This window comes from Scyliorhinus canicula, chromosome 1 (genome assembly GCF_902713615.1).
Source record: "Scyliorhinus canicula chromosome 1, sScyCan1.1, whole genome shotgun sequence".
Classification (NCBI taxonomy): domain Eukaryota; kingdom Metazoa; phylum Chordata; class Chondrichthyes; order Carcharhiniformes; family Scyliorhinidae; genus Scyliorhinus; species Scyliorhinus canicula.
Window position 1 is genome coordinate 178,727,665 of NC_052146.1, and position 18,288 is coordinate 178,745,952.

General features: G+C 47.2%; 1 protein-coding gene across 4 annotated transcripts in view; it reads right to left on the bottom strand.

Annotated features, from left to right (window-relative positions):
• prkn (parkin RBR E3 ubiquitin protein ligase) overlaps positions 1-18,288 on the bottom strand; it is a 1,360,483-nt gene that overhangs the window by 46,097 nt on the left and 1,296,098 nt on the right. For all 4 annotated transcript variants that reach the window (XM_038803523.1, XM_038803514.1, XM_038803532.1 and 1 more), the window contains one exon: positions 2,504-2,590. In XM_038803523.1, coding sequence (XP_038659451.1) covers positions 2,504-2,590 — 87 coding nt within the window. The remainder of the gene's footprint in view (positions 1-2,503; positions 2,591-18,288) is intronic.

The following is an 18,288-nucleotide window of genomic DNA, read 5'->3' on the forward strand; positions in this document are numbered from 1 at the left end:
CAAGCCTGGTTATTGTCCAGGTCATGCTGCAATTGGACATGGATTGCTTCATTATCTGAAGAGTCACGAATGGTGCTGATCATTGTGTAGTCATCCGCAAATATCCCACTTCTGACGTTATGATGGAAGGGTGGTCATTGATGAAGCAGCTGAAGATGGTTGAGCTGAGGACACTACCCTGAGGAACTTTCACATGTTTTGTTCTCTCTGGGGACTGCCGTTAACACTCTTTCCCCTTGGTTTCTGTGTCCATTAGCACCCCGTTTCCCTGGGTTTCTGTGGCTATGACTCATCTTTCATTCTCACTCCACAGTATAAATATTTCCCACTTTCTCTGTCTGTTAGCTTTGACAAAGAATTATTGGACGTGAAACGTTAGCTCTTTTCTCTCCCTATAGATGCTGCCAGACCTGCTGAGATTTTCCAGCATTTTCTTTTTGGACCCTGAGGAATTCCTACAGTGATGTCCTGGAGTTAAGATGATTGCCCTCCAACCACCACAACAATCTTCCTTTGTGCCAGGTATGACTCGAACCAGTGGAGAGTTTCCCCGATTCACATTGAGTCCAGTGTAGCTCGGACTCCTTGATGCCATATGCATTCAAATGCTGCCTTGATGTTAAGGGCAATCACTCCCACCTCACCTCTGGCATTCAGCTCTTTTGTCCATGTTACAACCAAGACTGTAATGAGGTCAGGATCTGAGTGACCCTGGCGGAACCCAAACTGAGCATCCATGAATCATAGAATCACAGAATTTACAGTGCAGAGGGAGGCCATTTGGCCCATCGGGTCTGCACCAGCCCTTGGAAAGAGCACCCTACCTAAGCCCACACCTTCACCTTATCCCCGTAACCCAGTAACCTAACCTTTGTTTTGGACACTAAGGGCAATTTAGCATGGCCAATCCACCTAACCTGCACGTCTTTTGACTGTGGGAGGAAACCCACGCAGATACAGGGGAGAAAGTGTGAACTCCGCACAGACAGTAACCCAAGCCAGGAATCGACCTGGGACCCTGATGCTGTGAAGCAACTGTGCTAACCACTGTGCTACCATTGCTGAGTAAGTGCCGCTTGATAGTACTGATGATGATGGAGAGTAGACTGATAGGGCGGTAATTGGCTGGGTTGGATTTGTCCTGTTTCTTGAGTACAGCCTTCAAGGTGGCTGTGCTAAGTGTATCAACCATAACCTTTGGGATGAAAATTTAAATACCAAGCATGAGAAACAGTATTTGGAGAGCTGCACAACAGGAATACTGAATGGCATTTGAGGGATCTAAACATCAAAAAGAGGTATGCCAATTTTGTTTCTTTATTCTTTCACAGGTTATGGCCGTCGAAAGGTCAGCATTTGTTTTTTTTTGTATTTTGAAAATAATTTAATAAGGGGCAGCACGGTAGCATGGTGGTTAGCATAAATGCTTCACAGCTCCAGGGTCCCAGGTTCGATTCCCGGCTGGGTCACTGTCTGTGCGGAGTCTGCACGTCCTCCCCGTGTGTGCGTGGGTTTCCTCCGGGTGCTCCGGTTTCCTCCCACAGTCCAAAGATGTGCGGGTTAGGTGGATTGGCCATGCTAAATTGCCCGTAGTGTCCTAAAAAGTAAGGTTAAGGGGTGGGGGGTTGTTGGGTTACGGGTATAGGGTGGATACGTGGGTTTGAGTAGGGTGATCATGGCTCTCCAGCCGGGTGTTTCTCGGTTTCGCGCCATCGCTGGCAGCGGGATTTTTGTTCCCACCGCTGGTAAATGGGATTTCCCATTTTAGGCACCCCCACGCCACTGGAAAACCAGTGGCCAGCAGTGGAGAATCCCGCCGGCAGAGATTTCACCCCATTGTAATCTAGAATGTTCTGCCTGAAAGGGAAGCAGATTTGTTCGTAACTTTCAAAAGAGAGCTGGACATATACTTGAAAAGGAGAAATTTGCAGTCTATTGGGAAAGCGCAGTGGAGTGCGACTAATTATTTCTTTCTTCCAAATAACCAGCACTACATGATTGCCTGATTGGCCTTCTTCCATGTTATATCATTCCCTGAGAGTTAATGATGTACACCCTGAAATATTTCATGGGTTAAATCTCTTCTCGGAGTTCAGTTATGCTTATAAGCCATTCAAGAAATGTCCATACAGCTTTACATCATCATTTGATCTCCCTGACTGTATTTATAGTTTTCTAATCCACGCTGTGCCATTTGTTATTTTCCTTCACATATGTCAGGACTGAAATAAGTGCATAAGATTGTTTAGAAACAGGAAAAATCTGTTTGTCCCTGTTTGATGGATGGAGCCGCACATTCTTACCCTATGCATCAATTCCCGCTGTTCATGACTTGATAAAAATGGAACCCTATTTCACAAATATAGCCATCATACTTAAAGATACATGCACAATTCAGGAACAGAGTTTTCTTTTATCAGAGAAAAATTCTAACTAATAGCTTTTAATTGCAGCACCAAAAAGCATTTGAAGGTGCTGCCTTTCCAAGCATTCACTCTCTTACCTGCTGGTTCACAGTTGTGTCTCTAATATGGAGGTCACGGCATTCCTCCACATGGAACTCTTCCTTGCACTCACGGCAGAAAACAAACTGAAAGAGTATGAATGTAAAGAGTATGAACGATATGAACGTAATTGGAAAGTTATTTAGATGGATAAGCAGTTTCATAGAATTTACAGTGCAGAAGGAGGCCATTCGGCCCATCGAGTCTGCACCGGCTCTTGGAAAGAGCACCCTACCCAAGCCCACACCACCCGTAACCCAGTAACTGCACCCCACCTTTTTGGACACTAAGGGCAATTTATCATGGCCAATCCACCTAACCTGCACATCTTTGGACTGTGGGAGGAAATCGGAGCACCAGGAGGAAACCCACGCAGACTCGGGGAGAACGTGCAGACTCCGCACAGACAGTGACCCAAGCCGGGAATCGAACCTGGGACCCTGGAGCTGTGAAGCAACCACTGTGCTACTGTGCTCTATTCCCTAAGTGTGGGATTTTCTTATTGTTTTTCCCCAGAGTCAACTCGGCCGGGGAAAGACATGTGTAGCCCCCCACAGGCTACACTGCTGGCTTTTCCCACGGAATTTTAAAAAATAAATAATTTTTATTGAAAAATGTTGTATTTATATAACAACGAACCGCAATAAAATACCAACAATAACAATAATGATAACAGTCATAAAAATTCGCCGATCCTCAATGAACAAAACATATTTACAACAACTTAAATTAACACAATATTAAGTTAAGTAACCATAGAAAAAGAAAGAAAAAATATAAACAGTAGAAACAATAAAGAACACCCTCCACCGCATTAAGATCCTCCGCCGGGCTACTAGGGACGCAAAGGCCAGGACACCGGCCACTTTCGCCTCCTGCACTCCCGGCTCCGCCGCAACTCCAAACATCGCGAGTCCCCACCCTGCTTTGACCCTGGATCCAACCTTCCTCGACACCATCCCCGCCACCCCTTCCAGAATTCTTCCAGTGCCGGACATGCCCAGAACAAATGGGCGTGGTTCGCTGTACTCCCCGAACATCTGGTGCACCTGTCCTCACCCCCAAAGAACCTACTCATCCTAGTCCCGGACATGTGGGCCCGGTGCAGCACCTTAAATTGGATGAGACTAAGCCTCGCACAGGAAGAGGAAGAGTTGACTCTCTCCAAGGCATCCGCCCAAGCCCCATCCTCTATCTGCTTCCCAAGTTCCCCCTCCCATTTAGCCTTCAGCTCCTCCACTGACGACTCCTCCACCTCCTGCATTACCACCTTCCCTTCTCCGACCCACACCCCCGAAAGCACTCTGTCCATCGCCCCCCACGAGGGCAGCAAAGGAAATTCCTCCACCTGTCGCCTAGCAAACGCCTTTACTTGCAAGTATCTGAACATGTTCCCTTGGGGGAGCCCAAATTTATCTTCCAGTTCCCCCAGGCCTGCAAACCTCCCGCCAATAAACAGGCCCCTCAATTTACTGATGCCCACCCTATACCACCCCCTAAATCCGCCCTCGGTGTTCCCCGGGATGAACTGATGGTTTCCACCTAATGGAGCCTCCATTTCCCCCCTGTGCCATCTCCACTGTCCCCAGATTCTTAGGGTCGCCGCCACCACTGGGCTCGTGGTATACCTCTTAGGAGAGCGGCAGCGGCGCCGTTACCAAGGCACCCGGTGGGAGGGATGCCGGGGGTGATGGAGCTGCTACCTGAGTTTGGGACCTTTTCAGGCTATAAACTAAATCTAGGCAAGAGTGAGGTGTTTGTGGTGCACCCTGGGGACCAGGAGGAGGGAATTGGTAGGCTCCCGCTTAGGAGGGCAGGGGAGAGTTTTAGGTACCTGTGGGTGCAGGTGGCCAGGGACTGGGGGACTCTTCACAAGCATAATTTCACCAGGCTTGTGGATCAGATGGAGGAGGAGTTCAAGAGGTGGGACATGCTGCCATTATCGTTGGCGTGGAGGGTGCAGTCCGTCAAAATGACGGTGCTTCTCCCACGCAATTTTTAAAGACTCTGAAACAAAAAATCCTATCAGTGGGTCTCACGATGTCGTGCTGGCGGAGTGGGCTCACATTGGCTCCTGAGAGATCAGGGCGCCATCTTTAAATGTGCCTCGATCTGAAAGAAAGGATATGGAAAACCCCCCTCCTCGAACCTCCCCAATGGAAGTTCACCAGGAGCTGCCCCCTGGCAGTAGAAGGGGCAGTGCCAGGGGGTAGTGCCAGGGGGCAATGCCAGGGGGCAGTGCCTGGGCATGACCCTCTCCCCCCTGGGGGCTGTACTTACCTGTGTGCTCCTGGCTGGTCCTGTTTGCCAGTTACCTGTTTCTAAAAACCTGTCACAAACCCTGCTGGCGTGACATCACACTGCTGAAGGAGAGAGAGTACCTTCCAGCTAATCACATTGAAATGGGGACTGTGGCGGGGAGCGGGGACAATCGAGCGGGGAAATCCCATAGGCCCAAAAACCCTCTCGATCCTCCCTCCCTCCGCCATTCGCACCCACTGAAAATGAGAACAGAAAATCCCCCCCAATGTGTTTCATTGTCTTATGAATACTATCCTGTTCCCCATATTTGCATAGGACTCACCCCGACAACCCAAAAGATGTGCAGGGTAGATGGATTGGCCACGTTAAATTGACTCTTAACTGGAAAAAAATTGAAAAACAAAATGAATACTGTCATGTGAGAGTACCCTTTAAGAAATGGGTGTTTAAGAAATGTACCTTTAAGAAATGAAGCTGCTCATGTTACTGGAGTGATGGCAGAGTGTACGTGGAGCTGAGCTCCACTTCTGTTTTTTTTAGTTTCAGTTTGAAAAAGCTTGGGTGTGTCTGTGAGCTGCACTGCTATTGATCTCTGCCATGAAGGACTATCTCTTAATTATTTGGTGAATTCAGAAGAATTATAAATGTTTTCAGTCTTGAATGTAAACCCTAATGTGCTCCTGTTTGAAGGTTTGTTACGTTTTTTGATGTTAAAATCAGAATACAGATTACTTAGTGTTGTATTCTTTGGGGGGTGTATTTGATTTACTGGTTGCTAAGACATTCACTGTTTGTTTTAAAAAGGTTAACTTGAGTTCATAGAATAAACATTGTTTTGTTTTAAGAAAACCACTGGTCCATTTTCTGCTGTACCATACCTGTAGAGTGGGCCGTGTGCTCCCCATACCACAATCTATTAAAAGTTGTGGGTCAGGTGAACTCCGTGATACACTTTGGGATTCTCTAAACCCGACCCATAACAATACTATCCTGTGATTCAGCTGTTGTATTTGCTCAAATGAAAATCCACACTTCTGGAATAGTGGTACGACTCAAAAAGCGAAGCATCAATCTAATGTTCAAGCTGTACATAAACTTTTTTTTAAAATTTAGAGTACCCAATTATTTTTTCTAATTAAGGGGCAATTTAGCGTGGCCAATCCACCTATCCTGCACATCTTTGGGTTGTGGGGGTGAAACCCACGCAGACACGGGGAGAATGTGCAAACTCCTCACGGACAGTGACCCAGGGCTGGGATTCGAACCCGGGTCCTCAGCGCCGTAGGCAGCAATGCTAACCACTGTGCCACCGTGCCGCCAGCTGTACATAAACTTAAGCTCATCCAGAATTCTGCAACACAAATTCTAATTTCCACTAAGTCATGTCCACCCATCACTCATGTAGTTGTTGACCTATACTGGCACCTGGACTGGCTATGCCACTATTTTCAAAAATTCTCATGCTTGGTTTCAAATCCTTCCATGTACTCAACCTTCACTACCGTTGTAAGGCCATTAGAATCCATAGAATCCCTACAGTGCAGAAGGAGGCCAATCGACCCATTGAGTCTGAACTGACCCCCAAGAAAGAGCACCCCACCCAGGCCCACACCCACACACTATCCCTGCAATCCCACCTTACCTGCGCGTCTTTGGGCACCAAGGGGCAATTTAGCATGTCCAATCCACCTTACTTGCATATCTGTGTACTGTGAGAGGAAACCGGGGGCACCCTGAGGAAACCCACACAGACACGGGGAGAAAGTGCAGTTCCACACAGTCCGGGATTGAACTTGGGTCCCAGGTGCTGTGAGGCAGCAGTGCTAACCACTGTGCCATCTTGCCCTCGAGCCCCACAAACCTCCAAGAAATCTGCACTGCTCCAAGTCTGGAGAAGGTGTTGGGTGTGGAGGACTGACACGTGTTGAGCGGGGAGGTTTAATGTTAAGGGAATGGAGTCGAGAGGGTTGACATTGGGAGTGGGATTGTGAATGAGTTTGGGGTTAGCTTCATGCGTAGGTTTGGGAGTGGGATTGCAAGTAGGTTTAGGAATCGGGTTGGGAGTGGACTTAGGAGTGGGATTGCAAGTTGGTTTGGAAGTGGGCTCTTGAGCCTTTGGGAGTTTTGGAGTTGATATTGGGATTGGGATTATGCGAGTTGATATTGGAAGTAAGAGTGGGAGGAATGATGTTGGGAATGGGTTTGTATATGGATTTGGTGAGTAAAGGAGGAATTAGGTTGAGTCAGACTAGGCCATGTTGTAGATTTGCAAAACATACTTTCACATTGTATACTATGTTGTATTCGATTGAAGACAATTTTGAGAGTTGTTGCAGTCAAATGTTAACTTCAGTGATTGAAAAGAATGCAAACTGCATCATTTCAGACAACATGCGAGAGACCAAGTTTTTGCCTTTACTGCTACTGGATTTTGATTTAATGAATCTGATGGTTTTAATTTGAGTGGTGAATGTTAAAGTATATAAAAAGAATCAAAAAAGGTGGAAAACATTTAACAACGGGCGCGATTCTCCGCTGCCCAGGCCGGGTGGGAGAATCATGGGAGGGCCGCTCTGGCCCCCCCTGCGATTCTCCCCCCCCCCCCTCAAAATGGCGTGTCGCGTTTTGCGACACGCTGCTCGGAGAATCGTGGGTCGCTGTTTTTCACGGCGACCCGCGATTCTCCGGCCCGAATGGGCCGAGTGGCCTGCCGTTCCCGACCAGTTCACGCCGGCGGCAACTACACCTGGTCGCTGCCGGCGTGAAAATGGCGTCAAAGGTGAGTTTGTGGCTTGTGGGGGGCGGACAGGGGAGCGAGAACCACGGCCGTGCTCGGGAGGGGACTGGCCCGCGATCGGTGCCCACTGATCGTCGGGCCGGCGTCTCCAAGGGATGCACTCTTTCCCCTCCTCCGCCCCGCAAGATCAAGCCGCCACGGCTTGCGGGGCAGCGGAGGGGAAGACGGCAACCGCGCGTGCGTGGGTTGGCGCTGGCCTACCTGCGCATGCGCGGCTGACGCAATTAGGGGCCGCCGGCCGCGTCATTCTCGGCGGCCGAGATTTATGGAACGCCGCTCCTAGCCACCGGGGGGGGGGGGGGAGGGGGGGGAGAGAATAGGGGGCGAGGAGCGGCCTCCGACGCCGTCGTGAAACACTCCGAGTTTCACGACGGCGTCGGGCGTTGCGGAGAATTCCGCCCAACATTTTTTGGATAAATACATTCAATATCAAAGACATAACTGTGAGATTCCAAGGGTCAGCCTATCCGTAGAGGGAGTCCATTTCATTATTTTGACACACAAGGCTTCTTCAGAATGTCTACAAGATAGGTTCCAAAATTATTCGTCAAGAGTATTTGGTCAACACGCAGACACTTTCCCAAAGGTCTGTTCTCAAGAAGGGGCTATTGATGGGCGAGACGGTTGTCACGGTGTTGCTTGAAATCACTGAGATGAAGTTTGGCATTTTAGTGAAGCATTTTTAAGTTGCTGAGCTGACAAATTAATATTCATGGACAGGTGGATGGATATGTGGCAATTTAAGTGTGCCCCCAAGCATGAATTTATAAATTTGTGCTCTGAAATTGTCCTTCTCACAAGTCAGCACACACACACACCGGAGAATCCAGTAGTTGCCCTTTTCAGACATTAGGTGGCAGTGAGAGCAGCAGATATCTTGACTGCCCAACTTCAAATTTTTATGGTCTTTCTGCATCATTTCATTCCCATTTGAAAATGTGTGCACCTTTCTCAGACAGTTCATTGTACTAAAATACTTATTATTTGCTGAAAGATGTATTTATGATATGAATAGTCCCATTTCAAAAGTGCAAACCTGCCTTAAAACCTTTTCTTTAAATGGTTTATTTTCAGGAGTTTCGAGTCACTTCTTTTGAATGGGCACTCCCCTCCCCCTCAGGGTGGTACTGAGTTGTGCCCAGCTGCAGGTTGGAATTCTTTATTTCACCGGGGGTAGCAGCCTTCAACCACATGGTGGGTCCCACCAAAGTCAGAGGAGGGGGAACTTCCAGCATACCGGAAGTCTGCCACGAATCCTGGTCCTTTTGATTACTGTCCTTGTCGACACATATGATGCCCCTCACAGTTACATAATTGCACAATTAAGGGTTGATGTTAAATTGTCCAAATCAGCACTAATATAGCAGTGCGTTTTCCTTATTCAATTGGAGACCAATACTGCCGATCTTGGCAGGTTTGTGGTGCAAAAACTGTAATAGCACACCTACCACTGAAGAGGTCATTGTTTAGCTGCTGGTAATGCCATGTAGCAATGTTTCATGGGCAGATTTTTTGTTGCAAATTAATTTATAATGGAAATATAAAATGAAGTTTGCGACTTTGAAATGGACGTTGAGTTAATCGGCACACCTTGGTCGGAATGTCGCTAGGCCTCTAACTCAATTTCACTCAAACATTGCACCTACTCTAATTGCTTTGGGATGCCCCGAGGTCTTGCATGGTGCTATATAAATGTAAGTTCTTTCTTCCTTAGGATCTCCGTGGACAATGTCACAGGATATTGACTAGCAACCATAATTGTTTTAAAGCAGCTGATTGAAGAAAAGGTTTACTGAATGTGTCTTTTATCCACAAGGTCTTTGGACACGAAAGGACAATTTTTAGCATGGTCAATCCACCTAAACTGCACATCTTTGTACTGCGGTATTGTGTGAAGCAAATAATGGCATGATGGGAAAACTAGTCAAGTCTTCTTGGTACAATTGAATTTAACCTAAGACACAGATACAAAATACACAGATACAGCCGAGGTCAACATGACCTGAGAACAGGGTGACTCTGAAATTCTAAGATAAGGCTTGTTCGTCATGAACCTAGAAGCAGTCTCAATAAATACCAAGCTGAAAAGCTGTCTCTTCCTGTTCGTAAACAAATTTGTCCCTTTCTTAAAACAAAGACAAGATAATGATATGAAACTCCATTCCCCTAAAGGTCAGCAAGGTGACGCCATTGTAACGATTATTACTGATGTTTTACTTTTGATTAAATTCCTGACCAAGTTGTATTCATGTTATCTTGATCCTATAATGTATAAAAATCGCCTTATTCTTCTGTACTATCGCAGACTTGGGACGGACCAAGCAGTTTGTATTTGACTGCCTTCCGACTTCAAGTCTCAGCCATTTACTGCTAGCAGTCAGTTCTAATTCGTAAATAAAGTTCAGTTTTGCTTACCTAATGAATGCTGTTTGAATTTCTCTATCACAGTCAAGAAGCGGAGAAAATATTGAATACGACAGGACTGTGGAATGAAACCCACGCAGACACGGGGGAGAATGTGCAAACCCCACACAGACAGTTACCCAAGGTCAGGATTGAACCCAGATCCCTTACACTGTGAGGCAGTAGTGCTAACCACTGGGCCACCATGTCGCCCATGGTGGGGCTGGTTTAGCACACTGGGCTAAATCGCTGGCTTTTAAAGCAGACCAAGGCAAGCCAGCAGTACGGTTCAATTCCCGTACCAGCCTCCCCGAACAGGCGTCGGAATGTGGCGACTAGGGGCTTTTCACAGTAACTTCATTTGAAGCCTACTTGTGACAATAAGCGATTTTCATTTTCATTTCATTTTTATCGTAGTGGACCTAACTGCAGGAGAATAACTACAGGAGAAAACACGGGGTGAAATTGGATGAGAGTATGAAGGGGGCTCACACTGAATTAGCAGCCGGTTTCACACCCCAGTCACACTTCAATATTCTCTGAGCCACCCACACCTAGAGAGCACCCTGAGTTGATCACACACTTGTCATAGTCTCGTCCTTGCGCATTCTGAGGCCTGCACAATTCTCTTGAAACCAATTGCTGCAGCTCAGCAATATCAGTGAACAGTCTCAACTGTCAGGCAGTAATCCATGTGATGCTGTTTGTAAAGCTTGCCAAGAACTTGATGTGCTTTCTCATGCAGTGTACCACTTCCTAAGTGATCAATAGCACCAGGAGGCATTTCTCTCTCAATCTCCTAAGTGCCACTTTAATCAAGACGCTTGCTACACTTGAATCGGAACCAAAACTAAAATAATTTTGTTACCATTTTTAAAAATTATAATACGTCCCTTACAATATTCATGCTGTCCAAAGCTGAACTACAGCCATCTTTTTCAAGCAAGTATTTAGACACTTGGACTCCATTGATGTGCACCAGTGCTTTAGCAACAGAATTCTTCAGTTTTGGTCTCTTGTGTATCATTGTTTCCTTTGGCACCACCATTGACAGGCATACCTGCAGCTGCCTGGTCCCTGCTCTAGCATTTCCTGCCTAAAACTCTCCACCTCTTATACAATGCTGCTTAAAACCTACCTCACTGAAGAAGCTTTTGGCCATAGTCAGTAATGCTGCACTTTCAGAGAGTTCATTAGCCAACAACAAGGGATTTGTTTACAAGGGATCCACGGGAGCAGCAACATATCTGTTGCTAGGTCTGGAATGCCTCTGTCTAAGAAAACTCCACCCTCTGGGGTGATTCTCCACTCTGAGTCGTGATTGGTCACCCAGGCCAGGTGACCCTTACTCTGCTGTGTTGCCCTTAAAGAGACAATCACCACATAGCCCTAATATCTCCTTATCATAGAAACATAAAATCACTACAGTGCAGAAGGAGGCCATTCAGCCCATCGAGTCTGCGCCGAACCTCTAAAAGAACACCCTACCTAGGCCCACGCTCCCACACTATCCCACCTCATCGTTTGGACACTAAGGGGCAATTTAGCATGGCCAATCCACCTAACTTGCACATCTTTGGACTGTGGGAGGAAACCGGACCACCCGGAGGAAACCCACACAGACACAGGGAGAACGTACAAACTCCACATAGTCACCCACTGTAGTAAAATGGCCCAAGACAACTAACAGAAGCATCAGCAGAGAATATTTGACAATGAGCCACATAAGGGTCGGCATGATGACACAGTGGTTAGCACTGCTGCCTCATAGCACCAGGGACCTGGGTTCAATTCTGGCCTTGGGTGACTGTGTGGAGTTTGCACTTTCTCCCTGTGACTGCATGGGTTTCCTCCGGGTGCTCCGGTTTCCTCCCACAGTCCAAATATGTGCAGGTTAGGTGGATTGGCCATGTTAAATTGCCCCTTAGCGCTAAAAGGTTAGGTGAGGTTACTGGGTTATAGGGATAGGGTGGAGGTGTGGGTTTAAGTAGGGTGCTCTTTCCAAAGGTTGGGCAGAGTCCATGGGCCGAATGGCCTCTTTTTGCACTGTAAATTCTGTGATTCTATGAATCTACATTCACATTCTGTCTAAATGCAAGTTATTGCTATAGAACACCACCATTTAAGTGATGCTATGAAACAGTGTGGCAAATACGAAGACTTTGGGCAAAATTCTTCCGGCCACACTGCATTGGAAAAGCATCTTGCCGCGGCATAGTGTGGCTGGTGAAAACACTGGTCCAAAGTGGTGAGGGAAAATTGGGACTTATCTGAAGAACGCCTGGGGCCGCTTCTGGAGTTCGAGATGGAGGCCACCAGCAACACTGAACAGTGGAACACAACTGCAATGGTGGGAGGAATATCTGTCTGTTGGATTTTCCAGATTCATTGTAGCACGGTAGCACAGTGGTTAGCACTGTTGTTTCACAGCACTAGGGGCCCAGGTTCAATTCCCGGCTTGGGTCGCTGTCTATAGCGGGCCCGACCCGGTATTCTCCGGGGCCGCCGCGATTCACTGCCTCCGATGGGCCGAGTTCCTGATGGCGTGGTTCACTTGTGCTTTTAAAAATCGTGAAACCAGTGTCGTGGCTGCTGAGGGACAGAGAAGGGGCAGGGAAAGTGTCTAATATCCCCATAGCTTGCTGACAGATTTCCAAGCACCAACATACGTTTAACGCAAAATTAATGACGGTTGTTGTAAGTAATTGGACTGGGCAGGTCAGACCCTGGTGACTTTGGCACACTTCCAGTTCCCGTCTTAAAATGCACAGCACATGAAAACAGGATCAAGTCTATACTGTGACTTCCAGTTGCCATGACGATGATCAGCTATTTCTTTATGCTAAGCTCTCAACAAAGAAAGCTTACAGAGCCATCTTCAAGATGGTTGTGGTGGTTGGAGGTCAATCATCTTAGCTCCAGGATATCAGGATCGCCGGCGCGCGATTCTCCGAGGTGCGGAGAATCGGTGCCATTTGCGTTGGCGCGTTTGGCGCGGCGCGGGCCGCTGGAATCGGCGGGGCTGCCTATTCTCTGGCCCGGATGGGCCGAGCGGCCACTTCAACATGACAGAGTCCCGCCGGCGCCGTTCACCCTGGTCGCTTCCGGCGGGATCTCTGCAGGAACGCTCGGGGGGCAACTTGGCCTGTGGAGGAGGTGGGGCTCCCTCACCAGGGGGTGGGGCCTCCGATGGTGTCTGGCCCACGATCAGGGCCCACCGATTGGCAGGCCGGCCTCTGTCGGCGGGTCTCCTTTCCTCCGCCGGCAATGTTATAGCCCTGCACCGTTGTTGTGCGGGGTAGCCTGGGGGAGGACAGCATGTGCAGGACCCAAGGTGCCGCATCGAGGCCCCACCCTGCAAATCGCGCCATGCCCCTGGCAGCCCCACGGAGGCCCCAGAATGGGGGTCTGGGAATCTGTTATCTGTTAGTGCATGTTCTCAGACTTTTGTGTCTCCTGCCCGATGGAAGAAGTTGGAAGAGTGAGTAAGCCGGGTGGGAGGGGTCTTTGATTATGCTGCCTGCTTTCCCAAGGTAGCGGAGGTGTCAATGGATGGGAGGTGGTTCGCATGATGGACTGGGCTGTGTTCACGACTCTCTGTAGTATCTTAATATTCAGGCATGGGCTGACTAATGGCACGTAACATTTGCGCCACACAATGACCAAGCAATGACCATCTCCAACAAGAAAGGATCTAACCACTACCGCTTGACATTCAATGGCATCACCATAGCTAAAGCCCCCACTGTCAGTCACCATGGACCAGAAACTGAACTGGACTAACCAATTAAATACAATGGTTACCAGAGCAGATTGATGGCTGGGGATCCTATGGCAAGCAACTCACCTCCTGATCCCCAAAGTCATGTCCACCATCTATAATGCAGCAGTCAGGAGTGTAATGGAATACTTTCCACTTGCCTGGATGGTGCAGCTCTAACAATACTCAAGAAGCTCAACATCATCCAGGACAAAGCAGCCCACTTGATTCCTCCCCCTTCCACAAACATTCACTCCCTCCACCACCCACGAATAGTGGCAGCCGTGTATTTCAAACCTTTTCCCGCTACCTACTTCTAGCAACCGGCTGACATTCAGGACCCATGCCAGCCTTCTCGACCCACGCCAGTTAATTTATTTAATCAATTAAATGGCAGATTTTGAACTCAATAGGTGGAATTTTCCCAAATAACAGCAAAGGCCGATAGCGGGTGGGCAAAGCAGCGTTGTAGGCGCTGGCACCATAGAATCATAGAATTTAAAGTGCAGAAGGAGGCCTTTTGGCTCTCGACTCTGCACTGGCCCTTGGAAAGAACACCCTACTTAAGCCCATGCCTCCACCCTATCCCTGTAACCCAGTAACCCCGCCTAACCGTTTTTTGGGCACTCAGGGAAATTTGTCAAGGCCAATCCACCTAATCTACACATTTTTGGACTATGGGAGGAAACCGGAGCACCCGGGGTAAACCCATGCTGACATGGGGAGAACGTGAAGGCTCCGCACAGACAGTGACCAAAGCCGGGAATTGAACCAGGGACCCTGGAGATGTGAATGAACTGTGCTAACCACTGTGCTACCGTGCTGGGGTGGGGTTCCACAATGTCACACTGGTGGAGCAGGTTTTGAGGGACCCTCCCTGCAACTTAGTATTTTGAATGTCAGGCTCCCAATGGAGAGGCTGTCCCAGTGCACAAAGGTTAATCAGGAACCCCCCTCCCCTGCATGCACCCCACATGCAACACTCTCTCGGCACTGCCTGATCATTGCCCCCTGGCATTACCCATGTACTGCTTCTGGGACCACTTGGACAATGACAGGGCAGTGCATGGGTAGTGCCATGGAGCAGTGCATGGGCAGTGCCCAGGTAGTGCTAGGGCAGTGCCTGGGCAGCACCAGGGGTCAGTGCCTGAGCAGCACTCAGGTGGTGTTTGGTGATGACCCTCTCCCAGAACGCTGCATTCACCTGAGCTCCTCTTGGAGGTCTGCTCGCCAGGTGCACACGTTGGGAGACTGGTCCGGTTTCACGCTGGCCTCCCCTCATGTATCCTGAATGGATACTTGTATGTAGAGGCCTGATTATGAGATGTTAATGTGTGAAAAGTATGTTACACCATTGGTTGCAGCATGGACAATTGCGTCACAATCACAAACTCAGCAATGAGGTCAATGGTCCTGTTGATGTTTTAGTTTTCCACATCTGGGAATCACGTCCTGCTCTGGTGCCCCCCTCAACATCTGGTGGAGATAGGATCTGTTGCAGGCGAGACTTTGCGGTCCTGGTCCTGCCGATCGTTTTGGAAGGAGTCTCCATGAAATTCCAGGCGAATGTTTCCTGAACATTAGTTTGGTTTGTTGGATCACCAGTCTAGGAACATAACTGCTACACACCTTGTAATGTTTAGCAAATTAACGGTAATCACTGTCACAACTCCGATAGTTCTGTTCCCTTGGTGTGGATTTGGGAAGTTGCTGGTCCACATCCCACATTAAAGGCTTGAGCACAAGATTTAGGCTGACGCTTCAGTGCAGTACTGAGAGAGCGTTGTACTGTCAGAGTGTTGGCTTTTGGTTGAAATATTAAACCATTGCCCCATCTGACCTCTCAGATGGACGTAAAAGTTCCCATGGCACTGTTTTGAAGGAGAGCATTACTCCCAACCAGTGTCACTAAAAAGACAGATCATCTGATTATTATCACATTTTCTCTTTTGGGACCTTGTTGTACTTCCACATTTCCTCTGTTGCATTGTGTTTCACTGGCTGTGAAGTTCTTTGGGATGTTCAGAGGTCATGAAAAGTGCTGTATAAATGCAAATCTTCTTTTACTTTACTTGGAACAACCCAGCATTACAAAAGGGACATTTAAACTAATAGAAAGCAAAGCAAAGCCAGAATGACAAATAAAAAGGATCAAAGCATCCTCTGTTAAAATGCTGTTGACAAATTGGATCTTGTTAATACAGTGAAATTCTCCTGAGTCAACTTTAAACAGGCAAGGGTGCTCATACCCAACCTGTGAGAAACACAGAACTCAATCACTTACAAATCAAATTCTTAACATGTTCTTTGTAGTTCAGAGAAATTAGTTTATATGCACAGATGTTTGAATATTCCAGGGTAGTTGCTTAGAATTTCTAGGAGATTTTGGATGTCACGCACATAATACAGAAACACACCTGACTAATTAATGGCTCCATATGGTAATCACAGTAATGGTTGATTTAAAATCAGACATGTTTGTTTAGACTCAATTCACAACTGTTTCATTTATCTGTGACTGACTTACGATTAAGACTGTTTGAGGTCCCCAAATCAAATTGATTGACTTTTGTGTTTCTCACAGGTTGGGTATCCCCAAATTGATAGCAGGGCCAACATGGTGGCACAGTGGTTAGCACTGCTTCCTCACAGTGCCAGAGACTTGGGTTCGATTCCGACCATGGGTTACTGTCTGTGTGGAGTTTGCATTCTTCCAGCATCTGCGTGAGATTCCTCCGGGTGCTCCGGTTTCTTCCCACAGTCCAAAGATGTGCAGGTTAGGTGGATTGGCTGTGCTAAATTGTCCCTAGGTGTGGCTACAGGGATGGGGCCTCGGTCGGGTGCTTTTTGGAGGTTGGTGCTGACTCAATGAGCCAAATGGCCTCCTTCTGCGCTGTAGAGGTTCGATGATTCCATGAATGTTTTGAGTACTGAATGCACCAAAGAAGATTTTGGTCTTTGCATTTCTCAGTATGTCATGTATCAAGAGTTTACACTGTAATCTGTGCTCAATATTTGAATGTGTTTTTATGGATTTAGTCGGGTTTGATTTGTAATACTGCAGAAAATGCAAAGTCATCAATCGGTAATTGAAAAGGAAGGAAAGAAAAATATTTCAGGTGTAATTTGGGCTGAGGTACATTTCTAGCTTTTTATTTTTTTTATTTAAAATTGTCAGCTTTTGATTTCTAAAAAAATATATCTCTCCTACCACCGCTCATGAATTCAGGACATCTCAAATTGTTTACAGCACTGCTGCCACACGGCGCCGACGTCCCAGGTTCGATCCCGGCTCCGGGTCACTGTCAGTGTGGAGTTTGCACATTCTCCCCGTGTTTGCGTGGGTTTCGCCCCCGCAACCCAAAGATGTGCAGGGTAGGTGGATTGGCCGTGCTAAATTGCTCCTTAATTGGAAAAAATGAATTGGGTACTCTAAATTTATTTTTAAAATATTTAAGTGTCAACAGTTCCCCCCACCCTCAGCCTGCATGTAAACAGTCACAATGTATCGTTGACTCCCTCTGGGGGCTGGTTTAGCTAAGTTGGCTGGGTAGCTAGCTTCTGATACAGATCAAGGCCAACAGCACAAGTTCAATTCCTGTACTGACTGAGGTCATTCATGAAGGCCCCACCTTATCAATAATGCCCCTCACCTGAGATGTGATGATCCTCAGGTAAAGTCACCACCAGTCAGTTCTCCCCATCAAAGCGCAAAGCAGCCGATGGTCATCTGGGACTATGATGACTTTACTTAACATTTTCAGCTCCCTCTATTCACAGTACATTTGGCAGACCTCTCACTGTACTACCATTTTGCTTCCCCTGATATCTGCCTGTCCCTCTCCCCCACAACCTCCTCAAATGCCATCTTCATTGATTGCATGTGTAGGACATGCATTTTGGTTTCATTAATTGGCAAATAGGGCAAGTGGGAGTCAACAGTATGTGTGCTTCTTTGAGTTTGTGTCACATGGGTGGATCTGAACAAAACACTTTGAGGGGAAAGAATCTCTGCTGTGCTCTGCTCACTCATTGTGCTGTTGGATTTCCAGCACCAATTAATTTCTCTTCCTCTCTTTTTGAGCCATGTTCTATTTGTTAACTGATTTTTCTTTAGCATATTGTCAAATTGAGCTCCTCATTAAGTCCAAAAAGTACTCATGTCGATGCGGTATTGAATTGGCTGGCCTTTATTTCAGACTCCCTAGAGCTTTCTCCCATGGTGCAAAATATAAAAAGAGCATCTGTACTGTTGATTGTTGCAACATGTTTACTCCCATTTGAGGTCCTATAAAGTTCAGTCACACAATGTACAAGTACAACATCTAACTTCCAAGTCAACTTTGGAGCAAAGTATCCAAAGTATTTTAAAGAACTACACTTATTTATATGCTGGAGCTGGAATTCTGATTGAGTTATCTGTGTTTGGGAAAATGAAACTAATCGCAGACTTCTAAGGCCAACCTTGTTGAGATCAGCTTAACCAATACAGAGAAGGAATCCAACACAAGACCTTTCTTGACTATGTCTCACGCAGCAGATCATGTTTATTTCTTTCAGAG